A 14,980-nucleotide genomic window follows, 5' to 3' on the forward strand; every position below is an offset into this window, starting at 1 on the left:
TTTGATCTTACTTACAATATGTAACCTAACCTAACCCAGTACTTGAGTTATGTACAAAATAAGTTCACTTAATATTGTTATTTTCAGCTGTTTTGAGAACAAATCATTTTAAGTTCATATTCCATAAAATCATAGACTTTTAATATTTATTGTATCACAGTTTTGGTTTTTTTCTTGTACCCTAGTTCAGCCATGTATAACTTAAAATAATAATTATATTAAATAAAAAGTCAGAAATTCAAAAAAAATTTCCAATTTTATATTGTAGACAACATTTTTAAATAAAATTATACGATAACAGATAAAATATAACAAACATTTAATAAGACACATAGTAAACAATTAGTGACTTTCACAAAGTGAAATTCTTATAAAACAAAATTCACAAGATGAAAAATATATTATATATTTTGGGACGGTTGTATCAGCACATTCTAGTAGTTTAGATAATACAATAAATTATAAAACTATAGATATTTAAATAACTTATAAGGATTAAACTATACCTACATTTAATTTAATCACATTCATTAGATATAAACAAGTGACAAAATAAATAATAATACATTCAGACACAATGTTTATATATTTATCATGTACAAAGTTAATAGTAATAATTGATAATAGTAATATGAGTAAAAACAGAGTTTTTAAAATTTATTTATGTAATATAGTTGTAATCAATGAGTGTGTGCTATTAGCTATTAAAATGCTCTGGTGACCATGATCTGTGTATAACAAGATAATAATATTAATTAGTGAGCAATAAATATAAATCTCATATAAATGATTAAAAATATAATTAAATATGTAACAGTTCTATGGCTAGTGTATTGTTACGTGATTTTAAAAACAGGTCCAATGCGTGAAAATATTCTGCCAAGGACAGTTTTCAGTTCAGGTTTTAGATCAATGGTGATCATTTCACATAACAGAGGATAGTGTGTAGAAGATTGCACAGCAAACTGTAATAAATAATTAATATTTTATTTTTATACGTCCTACAATACTAAGTTAAAATAATTTACTTTGTCTTCAGGTAATTTGTATAGTTTTGTAAATATGAGCAATAAAATAGGATTCCAAGAAGTTTTGTGGTAATGATTGTTCAATGATAAATAATACTGAAAAGAATCATTTACAACAGTACTAGCTACATTTTGAGCATGTTCCCAGTGCACACGCCGTGATTCATCACATATAGCTTTCAGTGTTATTCTCAATACGCAAGCTATACTTTGAGTTTCTTGAGTCAACATATTTGATACATCGTCATTAACTGTAAAAGTACAAAGATAAATAAAATATGATAACTAAAAATTATTTTAAAGTTTTTTCATTTACTGTAACTTCGTTGTGGAATGTTTTGCAATAATGTGTAGTTATATTGTTTGGTATAATTATGAACACGCAACAAACAGTCAGTCAACATGAATAAATGTTCAGAACTCAAGTTACTATACATTCCTTGCTCCTCTTGTTGTTGTTCTATTATTTCAGTATTTTGATTGATTGTAGTGTTTTGAGCTAATGCTAAGTATTCTTGATCCTCTTTACGCGATGTGGAGGGGAAGAACACAATATTGTCCACAGTGCGGATTAGTTCCAGGCGAATAGCACATTTTGAAGTTATTAAGGTATCTGGTTTAACAGGCTGATAAATAAATAATAATTATATTAATAAAAAACAAACACCCTGTTACAGTTATTATGTTTATTAATAACATTTAATATACATACCTCAGACCTTTTATCCTGTTCTTCTAATGGTTTTGGCATCATACTGTCAAACATTGAGACAATTGTCTGACAAGTACAATCCCAATTCACTTTATCAAATTTTGAACCATTAGATGTTATCAAATTTTCTAAACAGTATGTACTAGACTGAGCTAACTGATCATTATCTGCGATACAAGATAATAAACTAATAAAATATTTAAAACCGGAATAAATATATGTATAGATTATACCTTGTTGAATACACCATTGAAGTTGAGCATATAAATCTTGCAACAAAATAGCACACAGTATATCAAAGTATTGTGTAAAAACATCTACAATTGATGTCAGGGCATGATTGCATGTGATTGTCATCCATTCAATTCTCTAATATAAACACATTATTTTAATTGTTAAATGAGAGTATAGTACACCGTGGTACAAAAATATTTTAATTAACTTAAAAATTTATTACCTCAACGCTATGTTCTTGATGTTTCACATTATCGAATATACGGAATAACACATTGAAAAGGTCTTTCCACCAGTTTAATTTAAACACAGTTCCATGAGTTTTAACCAATTCAAAAAGTACAGTCAAAGCACGAGTTCGAATGTCTAGTTTACAACGACTAACAATACACGACAATTCAAATAACAATGGGAACCATCCTCGTACCCATACACCATCTTCTTCTAGAGAAGACGATTCTTCAGAAAAATGTTCTGCAAATATCTAAAACAAAGTTGAAAATAATAAGATATTAAGAACATATAATATATAAACATATGTATATATATTATATAATGATAATATATGAGTTATTCAGATTTCTTTCAATGCTAAACTTACCTGAGGTTTATCATGAACACAATCTGCACATGTACGCAATAAATGAATGGCTTCCATACTGATTTCGGGGAAACTAACATTACATGCAAATTCGGATAAACATTTAACAGCATCTTGGAATGATTCCATCATAATTATACAATTTTGTTTATAAAATAAATCTATTTAACAAAACAAAAATAAAAATGCTGGAAGAATAGTTATTTTATAGTTACTTACTGATCACATGCTGTGTTGTACGAAATGACATATCAACAATAGCTCCATCTTGATCAGAAGCTGCTAAATGAAATACACCAAATATGTTTTTCCACCCAGATCTAATGTTAGCCGCTTGTGAATTTACCATTTGAGTAATACATCTAACTACCATGTCCCTTATGGTTGGGGAATGATTTTTCTTCATAATTACTTCAAATGGACGCAAGAAATCTTTTTGAAATTTAAAATTAGCAAACTCTCCTTTTTCAATGAATTTCATGGATAATTGACGTAATGAATCCAGGGCAAAAGTTGCAATATCTTCATTTGGATAACAGCCTACACGGTTAAAGTGTTCACCAAGTACTTGCCACATTCTAGACCATTGGAGTCGAATACGTCCCATATTATAATAAGAAATTTCCACAATTTTTTGCAAACTGAACATACGGGGATTTGTTGAGTTAGCTAATTCGTTTATAGAAACCTAAAAAGAGAAATTTTGTTAATGCATCATGCAACGTTCTTATTTAACACAAAATTTACATACTTGACATAAAGCTTTGACAAACTCCACAATGGCATCTCCATCAAGTCTTGTAGAACCAGTAAATATACGATCTACAGCAACAACAACACTCTGACTACTTGTCTCTCCTATTGATCCTTTTCCACTAGCTAAAGACTCAAAGGTATAAGTATATACGATAAAAACAAATAGTATAAAACTTACAATCTAATGTAGTAAAATTTAATTTTTGACTAAGAGCTTCAATAGGAGGATAAGTTTTGCTAATAACTTGTGATAAAAATTGTGGTCGAACTCCAGTGCCCACCATCTGAGCAAGTTCCAATTGTGATATACATTTAATAATATCAAGCCAAGAAGTGCCTAGATAATTTCCATCAGTGTACGCAACAGTTATTAAAGTTTTTATAGTCTCAATATTCTTAGCTTTCATTTCAGTCACAGGTGAATTGGCAGTCAATAAAGTGAAACGTGCTAAAGCTTGGACATAGGCATCTCGTTCCAACTAAAATAAATACATGTTTATTTTTTACAAAATAAAATGAGTTATGTGTACTTACAGTCATGTGGAAAATACAAGCAATTCTAATAGCACAACGTATGCCATCCAGACACAACATTGCTATTTCTAGATCATCACAATCTTGTAAGCCAACACTGAATGCAGCCAAAAATGGTGTCCATGTCATCTAGAAATGAAATAATAGTTGTATTTTATAAATGGGGTTGAGACTTAAAACACCTAAAATCATCAAAATAAGCAATTAAAAATCATTAATATAATCACAAATAGCCATAAATGGTAATTCCCTTTTTGAAATTTAAAAAAAAAAAAATAGGGTCTACCTTTAAAATTTTTCAAGAATTTTCTTTTAAATTATAAAATTCTAAGTATCTAATTATGCCTGTACTAAGTATATTTTTTTAAGACTACAAAAATGTTTTAGTATTTGTCTGTGGCTACCATCAGCATCATTTCAAAGTAGAAAAAATTAGCAGAAAAAATTAGTGAAAAGCATTAATAACCCATTAAAACAAGAAAAATTAAAATATTTAAAGTGACACATTTAATCTTGTAGTAACACAAGATATATTTCAATAGTTTTCTATTAAATTGTATATCAAGCAATAAATGTAAGCAAATACTAAGTTGCAAAACTTTATTAAAAAGTTCAAAATAAATATTGACTACAAGATCAAACCTTAAACATAGGTTTAACATGCTCCAAATGTTTAGCTTCTGTAAATGGTGCTCGAACGTGACTAACTGATTCCATAAGATTTTTAGCTGCTACTGCTATAGCTTCCATTTCCATGTTCCATAATACTTTCCGTCTCTTCTCATTTGGTATTACTTATATAAAACAAATAAATTAAGTAAGCAATATTCATAGTTTTAATTATCTATAATACATACATTGTTTCCCTGGTTTTACTGTGGATTTCATCTTAATTTCATGACCAGCAATGTCGTCATATATTTTACTTAAGTATTCTTCTGGTAAATCTTTATTATCAGATATACAACTGCCTCTATTCATTTTTATATATTGCTCTTTAGTCATTTTGGTTTTAACTTGTGGAGAATGTAAATCTGTAGTTAACATAATGATTGAATAGGAAAGCACATAAAGTGTATCGGCACTATCAAAGAGCCCATTGCTGAGAATAAACATAATAGAAATGTAGTTTTTTAAATATAATTAAATTATGGCTAAGAAGTGTTATCTATAGAACAATTACTTTGGATTGCATTCAAACCACCTGCTGGCAAACTTTTCCAATAATCTATCAATTTTTTGAGCTTCACCTGGCAACCGAAATCCATCAAGGAAAAATCGCAATGCTGTAACAACATCTTTGCCAACAAAATTCATTTGATCTACATAGTAGTACATAACCTAAAATAAATAAATAATGACAAATTTCAAGTTATAATAATACATATAAAATATCTTGTATTATATACAAGAGATTGATCGGAGGTTGTATCCCCACCATTTGGTATAATATTTTCTTTTACAGATAGAAAAAGAGGTATAGACCAACTTAAATTATAGTGATAGAAATTTCAAATTAACAACTTTTTTTTTAGTGACTATTTCCTAAAAAAGTTAACTGAAATAAAAGGTTGTGCTATGTTAAGAAATTGTATTATTACATAACTGAGATAATAATGTTGCTCATATATCAATACAATTATATTATCAACTGCCAATGGGTACAATATATTATATCATATAATAATTAAGGGATTTGTTAATAATATCTACATTAATGATGTAGCATGCTATATGCAATTCTATCCATTGAATATGATCTAAGATATATAAAACATAAATTATTATAACATTACCTCTTTATTAAAGTCTTCATTTTCTCCAAGGAAATCTCCAATAGCTGTTTTATCTAATCTTTCATCAACATGAAACCATTCTGCAATATCAGAAGGACTAGTTCCAAGAAGCTTTTGTTCTTGAAGGAAATTTATACCATGTTTGGGCTTCCGGTTAAACCTAAATGTACAATACCTCATTTTTAAATTCAAATATCATGAAAAACCTAACATAAAAATACAGACAAGGATCCAACTAATGAGCATTTTAAAATTCAAACATTTTAATATTTTTTCTTATTATTCAATCATTAATTAAAATATTAATAAAAATCTATCGGGTACCCTTGATAATAGGTTTAACTTAAGTTTAATAATAAATAATTTTTTCATTCTAAAATTAAAAAAGATAATTAGCCAATTTGATTCCGCTGAACAAAAATTTACTGTTGTGCATTGTAAAACAAAAACAAGTTTTCTGATATCCTCTTAAATATTTATGTATTTGAAAAAAAGAATATTCTATTAAAAAGTTAATAAATGGATCTAATATAATTAAAAGTATTTGGTCACATAATGAGCTAAACATTATACAACTTAAATATTATTAAATTCAAATTTTATGTTTGGGGCAACCTTATTTAACCAACCAAAGCGACCACTGATTTCAATAAAACTATTATGAAGACTTACATAAGTATGCCGGTTTCCCAGACTTCTTTTTGATGTTTAAGCACTTGCAATTGTTGAGGCATATCTGGAGCTTCTTTGTTACCAGAACTATTTGATGTTAAGCTAGATTCACTGCCATCAAACGAGTTAAGACTGTCCTGAGTAACAGCTGACTCATTGGCATCATACTCTCGTACATTTCTTTCTGGACCAAGATTAGTCTGAGAATTAGGATTAACATATAAATCTTTACTCCATTCTACCATGCACTTCAATATTGACACCAAACATTCGAGACCACGAATACGCATAGATTTCTCTTGATTTAGAGTCGCACCTAGTTCTATTGCTTGACGGCCTTGTGCTATTTTAGAAAGATCATCAACTAACCTAAAAAACCCCAAAAATTATGAAGATAAAATATTGAAAAAAACTTATTTGTTATTAGTTTAACATTTACCTTTGAAAGAGATTTGCCGCAGACAAATCACAATCATAATTGACATACATATCAACAACACTTTGAGCATCAGCACAAATTCGTGTTAAAGCTTGAATAACCATCCATTTGTGTTCAAAAGTTGAACTTGAAGTCTCCAAAATATTCAAAAATATTTCTTTGAAGAACACCTATTAAACAACATTTTAAACATAAAAATTACATTAAATTAACATGAATTTCATTTCTGCTTACCTCAATTTGCATTTTTAAATGTGTTTTAAATCGTGATAGCAGAGATAAAAATATAGCTAGTGAAAGTTCAAATACTTCAGGTACAGATGATGTACCATTATTAGATAAAGCAACACATAAAAATTGTTTAATTGCTGTTATAAACATCGGGTTGGTTCGAAACACAGGTCCAGCATTTTGTAAAATGGATAATAAAAGATGTAAAGACAAGATTTTTGAACGTAGTTCATGAGACCTTAAAATAAGTTGTTATAAACAATTTAAACTAATTATTTAACAAAGCATCAAATAAAAATGCTTACTTTGGATCTGGTGTTCCTTCAGGCAACGGTTTCATTGATAACTTACATAAAGATCGAAAAACTAAAAAAGCATCCTTTTGTAAAATATGATTAAAAGATGCAACTGTTTTACATTCAGCTTCATTTGTGGTTTCCAAACTCTCCTAAACGATTATTAAGTACAAAATAATACATATTTATTATAAATTCAAAAAACAATGAATTACTTACTTGAGACATGGATCTAATAATATCTTGAGCCAATTCTTTTGTTTTGTTACTATGATCAATACTTTGAATAGCAGAATCACATATATCATTGACAATGTCATAAATAATACTATCATCAATATCTTGATTAACTGAATCATCACTCTGAACTGTTTCATCGACTTCACACAACTCTACATTTTCTGTCTCATATTTAGGCACATCTACCTCCATTGCTTGCATTTCCATACGAGTAAAGATTACATTCAACATTTGGGTAAGAGTAGCTCGAGCTGTTGTCTGGTTAACTAAATTTCTACTAGCTAAATAAATATTATAACATGTTTTAACTGCTTTTAAAATTGTTGCTTCATGCACTTCAACATGTTGACTTGTAACTACAGTTAACAACGCCTGAAAAAAAATATATAAATTACATAATAAATCAAAAATACAAATTATAAATAATTTTACTTTAATGATTTGTAATAGAATTCCTTCATCTGTTTGTTGACCTGTGAAACAATCACAGATAGTTTCTACAATCTTATCAATTAGGGGCTTGCCAGTGTCATTGGTACAGTTGCCAGTTAAATGACCATATGCAATGAGTTTCTGAAATCATTAATCAATAAGTATTGATTTGACTCATGAATTATTTTGTCAAAATTAGTAAAAAAAATAGACTTACTTGTAAGCAATCCAAAGAAGTAACGACAATTCTGGGTGATTTACTTTGACAAGCTAATTCAAATGGTCTGAAGTACTTCTCTGCCGATATAGCCGAACTGCCATCTTTGGGCAGGGGCAAGGCAGATGATGCATCAGTCTTTTCTTCAGCTTGGCACTCAGATTTTATACTCTCTATAAAAACATATATGAATCAATTCTGCGGCGTTACAAGTATTCACCTTTTCAATCGAATGAATATTACTTACGCAGTGCAGCTTCACATTCCTTCCTCAACTCGGCATGATACGACTTTTTGACATCCTTGTCCCCGAGAATTTTTTCCAACGCGCGTATGATGAACATCTCTTTGGCGTTGGACCTCTTGATCATGTTAACCTGTAACGGGCGGGGGCGACCATCAGTGTCGCCGACGACAGACGGATATTGAAACTGTTGCCGAATGAGCGATTATTGCGGCGAAATAAATGGTGGCGTGTACACAACAATATTGCCGAACCGATTCAATTACCTATTTACAATTTACAAGAAACTCAGCGGTGGTGGTATTGTACAATCGTTGCATCACCGCGGCGGTAAAATACTAATATATTCTAATTTTTAGGCATAATAATAATATTGCAAATATCATTTTAGTCACCAAGACCCAAGTTCCAACTGGATGTCCAAAAGGCGATAACTGCTATCGTAAGATAACAGTCGTCTTGGGTATTAGCGACAGACCGTGGCTATAGATGGCGTCACCAGTAAACGGTTATCAATCACCGTGGACGATTATAGACGTAATGCAAAATAATAAAGCAAATGTGAATAAAGCATCATAAATCATATTATAATATTATATTAATTTAATATACTAACTACTAGTCATGAACTTTTATCGGAACTTGGAAGTATATACAACCCATTCTGTTCGAATGCTAATTAATGCTAATTTTTGTTAAAGTAGTTTATTTACTACTGTATTGATACAATTTGATCTTCAAGTTTTTGATGAATTTCAACAAGAGATGAAAATTCCTTGCCAATTTCAAGTTTCAAAAACTAAGATAATAATGAAGTATTAATATAATAGATTATTATAATTATTAGGTATAATTCACAAATTCATAAGAACACTTACTTGAATCTAAACATTAACATATTTATCCATTATGTTGGCAAATTAAAAAATTATGTACCTATGTAATTATAAAAAACTAAAATTCACTAAATAAAATATTTATGATAGGTAATCAAAATTACTAAGTCATTTTTCAGTAAGTGTTATAATAAAGTAATGAAGACTATTAAAATGACCAAGTCAGTTGTCAGTGAATCATGTAGTCAAAGAATGTTATTGCTTAAAAATCATATTTCTGATTAGTGATCACTGATCATTTAGATTAGGTACCTATCTAAAATAACAGCACGCAATATGTATTATACATATCATTGGCAATTCCAATTTTAAAAATTATATACCTATATAATACAGTTAAGTACAAATAAAACAAAAAGCAAAGATACTAGGTATATTAATCTATAGGATACTACTCTTATAATATAAATAAGTAAATAATAATATAATAAATTAATTTCAATTTAATTTCACAATATATAATATATATAGTATAATATTTAAATATTTAAATTTATGAGGGACACTTATCAATTACGGAAATTTACATTGATATACTGTCAGTGTTCATATTACCTCCTATCAGGAGCAGGACGTGCAAATACATAGTTTCACGTAGGACGTGGAAATAATCGTTGTGTAAATTTTAACTACAAAATAATTTGCAAATTTTCATGGTTTTGACGAATTTTTGTCAATATTTGAACTTCAATACTAATAAAAAAAATTGTGCGATGTATTCTCATAATTTTTGAATTACTATAAGACTAACTTATGAGGAACCAACTTTGTATTAAATTTTCAAGTAGATATTTTGACTCCACAAAAAAAAAATTATCGATATTTTAAAAAAAAAAAAAAGTCGGCAAGTGGGTACCGCTCTGCTGTACATTAGAGGGTGGGGTGGACCTCGGACTAGGGTAGGTTAAATTTGAATGAAATGATAAGTATCATTGTATACGAAAAACGATTCTGAACAGAGATGATTTATCAGTCTAGAATATTTAACGTTAGATATAAATACAAACAATTTTATGAATTTTGAACTACAAAATAATTTGCAAATATTCAAGATTTTGACGAATTTTTGTCGAAATTTGAACTTCAAATGCTAATAAAAAAAAATTGTGCCTATGTATTCTTATAATTTTTTAATCACTATAAGAATAACATATGAGGAACTTTATATACAATTTTCAAGTATTTTGATTGAGCCAAAAAAATTTTATCGACACTTCACAAAAATTTTTCAGAAAAATTGAAAATTTCAGTTGTCTATAAATTGCTCAAAAAAACTCAAAATATTTTGAAAATTAAATCATGTAAAGAAAATGCCAATCTAAATAACTGGTACAATTTTCAAGTATCTACGACTTATACTTTTTGAATAATAACAAATATTTAAAATCGTTTGAGGATAAATCGTTATCGTTACGCGATTTCGTAAAAATTTAAAATTCAAACGCACTTAAAATTTTTCCTATAATGATGCTTCGAGTTTTCTCTATAGCTACTTGAAGAAACCCCTATGGAAAGCTTAGTGTTGTATTTTTAATTCTTAGTTATAAACACAAAACATTTTATGATTTTTCAACTTCAAAATTACTTGCAAATTTTCGCGTTTTCGACAGATTTCGTAAAAATTTGAACTATAAACGCTTATAAAAAAAAATTGTGACTAACGATTTTTATTTTTTTTTAGGTACAATAAGAAAAACTCATAAGGAACCTTGTATTAAATTTTCAAGTTTTTTTTGGTCATCCAAAATTTTTTTAGCGACACTTCAAAAAAAATTCGCATAAAAATCGAAAATTTCAGTGGTCTATAAATAACTCAAAAAGGTCAAAAAATTTTGAAAATTTAACTGTATATAACTAACAAACATTTGGTGAAAATTTCAAGTATTTACAGTGATTAGTTTTTGAATTACAACCATATAAAAAAATCGATTTGGTCGAAAACTGGTTTTGCGTAAAAATTCCCGTTTTTCCGTCATTTTTATTTTGTTTTTCTTGATTTTTTTGAAAACTATTGAAAAATGTTTACTTTTTACCCCTATAATGCACCAAGGATATTCACTTTTCCATCGGAAACCACCCCCGAAGTTTGAAATTGAAGCATTATTTCGACTAGTTATGCTGTACAGTGTACACAGACAAAAAAAAGAAAAAACATTCATCATTGTAAAATCAATACATTCATCACTCCGTTCAGAATCTAAAAATAATAAACAAAAACGAATATTTCAAATGCCTATACCTAAATAGCCTTAAAATAAACGAAATATTTTGAAAATTAAATTATGTAGAGAAAATGCCAATCTAAATTACTGGTGAAATTTTTAAGTATCTACGACTTATACTTTTTGAATAATAATTAATAAGAAATATTGAAAATCGTATGAGGATAAATCGTTATCGGTATACACGATTTCGTAAAAATTTAAAATTCAAACGCTTATAAAAAGTTTAGGTTACCTACACAGAATAAATTTTGTGTCTCTTCTATAAAATTTGAATTTCGATGTATATAAAAAGTTATGTATTATAATATTTTATCACTATTATCTCTCTATATATAAAGCATTGTAGTTTACAGGGCATAAAATTGTGTGCAGTAATAAATTTAAAAGTGTTCATTACTTAAATTTATATTTTAACCAAAGTTATTTTGTTTTTAATTTTAAAATTTTTAGTTATATAGGTATCAAGGACTTTTATAGAAGATTGTCTTAGATTGTATTTATTATAACTAATTATTAATAAATACCAAAAACAATAATTATGCATGTGTACTTCTAAGTCTATGTTTACTATTTATAAATATTTTGGAGTATGGAAATAGGTGTGCAATAGCAAAATACCCTATTTTTAGGACTGGTAGTTTAATAATTATCAACGCAGAGCCAAACCTTTTTGAGTTATCGACTTAACATTTTGATGATAGATTAATATTATCATTTCACCATACACTAAGAAAAGATTTTTCAAAATTTTGATTTTAAAGGGTTGAAATCGATAAAAATAAGTTTTTTAGTTATTAAAGCGATGATGATGAATGTGTCAATACATAAGACAAGGTTATTATACTAACTACATAAAAACTTCGTGATGGCACATTATTGTATATTATCGACCATCGTAGAAAAAAAAATTGATATAGGTAACTTTGAAACTTAAGGGTTAGAAATTATAAACTTACACATCTCGCGGTGTCCGCAATCCCCCACAGGCCACAGGTGGATTGCCTAACTGAATACCTGATAATATACTGCTCGCATAAACATAAGAGTCTCAAGGGCAACGCCGAGTTTAATAATGGCTATTTGGCTATAATATAACCTGACTATAACTCACTGAATGATAATAATGTAGAGCTTGAATAACGATAGACCGACACTTAAAATTTATACACAGTGCATTCGTAAGTACCACAAATTTAGTGTGCATTGAGAAAGCATTTTAAAGTGATGCTTGCACAAGTTTTTTGAGATTCAAAATGATAAATGAGGAGAATGTCTAAGTTTCGAACACCGTTAAACCGAATATTAAATAACAAATTAAACAAAGTTATTTGAATCATATTATAGAATTGGAATTTTTAACGGGCAACGAAGTGCACGGGGTCAGCTAGAATAGGAATTATACTATATTAAAATTATTGTTTAAAACGTACCTAGTTAATCAATCGCCCACGACCCATCTCAGAATGTATAGAATGTATTCTATATAGAATCGACGATGAATCAATTATTATTGTCGATACGTATATGAGATGTGACAACAGCTTGGTGCTTTGATCGGTCCTGCGGGATTTGAAGTATAGATCACTGCGTTCCAACTACGACTGACGAACTTAATTTTGAAACTCGAATAATTAAGATAGGTTAAAATGCATCTAATAATAATAATAATAATAACCAATAGAAAAGTAGCATTGAAGTCAACATCGCGCTGATTGGCTGTATGATGTGAAGACCCACAAAATGCAATGCCTTGCTTGTTGTTTAAAACCATTATTATTGTTATTCATTTAACGACGTTATAATATTATTATATAATATATATTTCCCGGGCCTAAAAATAATGATATTAATGCGAGAAAAAAATTGTTTTTCCTAATACATTTAGACTTTAGTCATAACGATTTAACAGGATACCCAAGTTATTATTTATTTACACGAAATATCAATAAATGATGGGTATAATATTTTACAAAAGAACAAATAACTAATTAGTAAGTTTTATTACAGTGTCAATTTGGCCCACCCGGCTATCCGGTGATCGCTGGGGGCCCCTGGACATTTTATATATTAGGGGCCCATATCTAAATGGAAAAAAATGTTAAGTTAACTCGTGATTCCGGACTCGGATTCTAGAATTAATTTGTAAACATTGAACCATTGATTATAAATACTAGTATTTAATAAAATATTATTTATTTACTAGATATATTATACTATTATCAAAAAGTATTATTTTAAATTTGTATATTTTATTAAATTATTTTATGATAAAAATTTTTAATTTCATATTAAATGTATACGGAAAATGTAATTATTACCTTTATGTTATATGTTTATAAATATTATAAATGTAAGAAACCTTTTTTTGTTTTTTGTAAGAGGGCCCTTGTAAATTACTGTACCGGGGGTCAAAACATAAGCCAGACCGATACTGAAGTTTTAAGTTTTAACTTTTATAAACGTTTAATTTAACGGTATACGAATCAAACAGTCCAACGTTTGTCGTTATCTGCAACTTCTACCGAGGTTGTGTCTTATAAAGGTTATAATGTTATAGGTGTCTGCAGCATAGAACAATAGTATCTGTAGAATATTCATAATCTTTTTAACGAAACAATCATTTTTTTTTTTTAAATTTAAACTCCAAACTACCAATTTAGAGCCAAAATTAATAAATTTACTTATTATGTTATATATATTATATGATACGGCCAATTGGGGGGCATGGCTCCTGTGGCCCCCCTTCCTGGATACGCCACCGTTTTACTTTACTAGAGAAATACGTAAAATATACGAGGTTATTTTGTAGTTTTTGTAGCCCTTGGTCCTTCCCCCTTTCCTTTCCCCAATCCTCTCCTATTAAGGTTTTATTTAATTTGTTATTATTTTACGAAAGTACACTAATGAACAGTAGGTATATCATCGAGCGTATAAATATAACCAAACTGATGGTTTCAATAATAGATTCCCTAAGTTGTAAATCATAAGCACCCTTCTATTTGGAACCTCATTAAAAAAATGACACTGGAAGTTGCAGCTGATGAAATGAAATTCCAAATCGATTATTACACACTGTTTAACCAAAAAAAAAAAAAAAATTAAGAAGTATGAAAAATTTTAATTTAATTTGAAAAAAATGTACGGAGGCCGAAGAGTATATAGAGATAAGCAACGTGATCTACCGAATTTATTATTAGCTTTAATATATCATACCATAAGATTATAACATTAAAAATTGTATCATAATTTATGTTATATATTGACTCAAATGAAACATGGAATATGAATTAAATTTTATCATATTTTTATTTTAAAATGTATTCTAAATTATTTAAAATCTATTATTTTAAGTCTATGGTGTTAGAAAAAAAATTAGCTAATTAATTATTTAAAAACAAAAATGTGTCCATTGTTTTTCCGTTGCTTT

The 14,980-nt window shown here is 28.4% G+C and overlaps 1 protein-coding gene across 1 annotated transcript; it reads right to left on the reverse strand.

Moving 5' to 3' along the window:
* Positions 1 to 302: 302 nt before the first annotated feature.
* Positions 303 to 8,851, reverse strand: LOC114125468 (brefeldin A-inhibited guanine nucleotide-exchange protein 1). Its single transcript, XM_027989133.2, has 24 exons — positions 8,436 to 8,851; positions 8,189 to 8,361; positions 7,972 to 8,112; positions 7,519 to 7,911; positions 7,309 to 7,451; positions 7,007 to 7,241; positions 6,773 to 6,942; positions 6,334 to 6,702; positions 5,662 to 5,821; positions 5,049 to 5,206; positions 4,723 to 4,967; positions 4,508 to 4,659; positions 3,866 to 3,994; positions 3,510 to 3,810; positions 3,327 to 3,454; positions 2,795 to 3,263; positions 2,576 to 2,736; positions 2,198 to 2,458; positions 1,974 to 2,109; positions 1,741 to 1,907; positions 1,345 to 1,654; positions 1,029 to 1,279; positions 841 to 965; positions 303 to 728 (listed from the first exon to the last, which is right to left on the reverse strand). The coding sequence occupies exons 1-24, from the start codon at positions 8,557 to 8,559 to the stop codon at positions 698 to 700; spliced, it is 4,932 nt and encodes a 1,643-aa protein (XP_027844934.2). The 5' UTR covers positions 8,560 to 8,851; the 3' UTR covers positions 303 to 697.
* Between the last annotated feature and the right edge of the window lie 6,129 nt (positions 8,852 to 14,980).

The sequence above is a fragment of the Aphis gossypii genome, chromosome 3 (assembly GCF_020184175.1).
Source record: "Aphis gossypii isolate Hap1 chromosome 3, ASM2018417v2, whole genome shotgun sequence".
NCBI classification, from domain to species: Eukaryota; Metazoa; Arthropoda; class Insecta; order Hemiptera; family Aphididae; genus Aphis; species Aphis gossypii.

Excerpts from the sequence above, each read along its gene's own strand:
- LOC114125468 (XM_027989133.2), bottom strand. The coding sequence starts at position 8,559 with ATGATCAAGAGGTCCAACGCCAAAGAGATGTTCATCATACGCGCGTTG. Across the intron at positions 7,452-7,518 it reads TTATTAGATCCATGTCTCAA|GAGAGTTTGGAAACCACAAA; the intron begins GTAAGTAATTCA and ends ATAATCGTTTAG. Across the intron at positions 3,811-3,865 it reads CTTGTATTTTCCACATGACT|TTGGAACGAGATGCCTATGT; the intron begins GTAAGTACACAT and ends TATTTATTTTAG.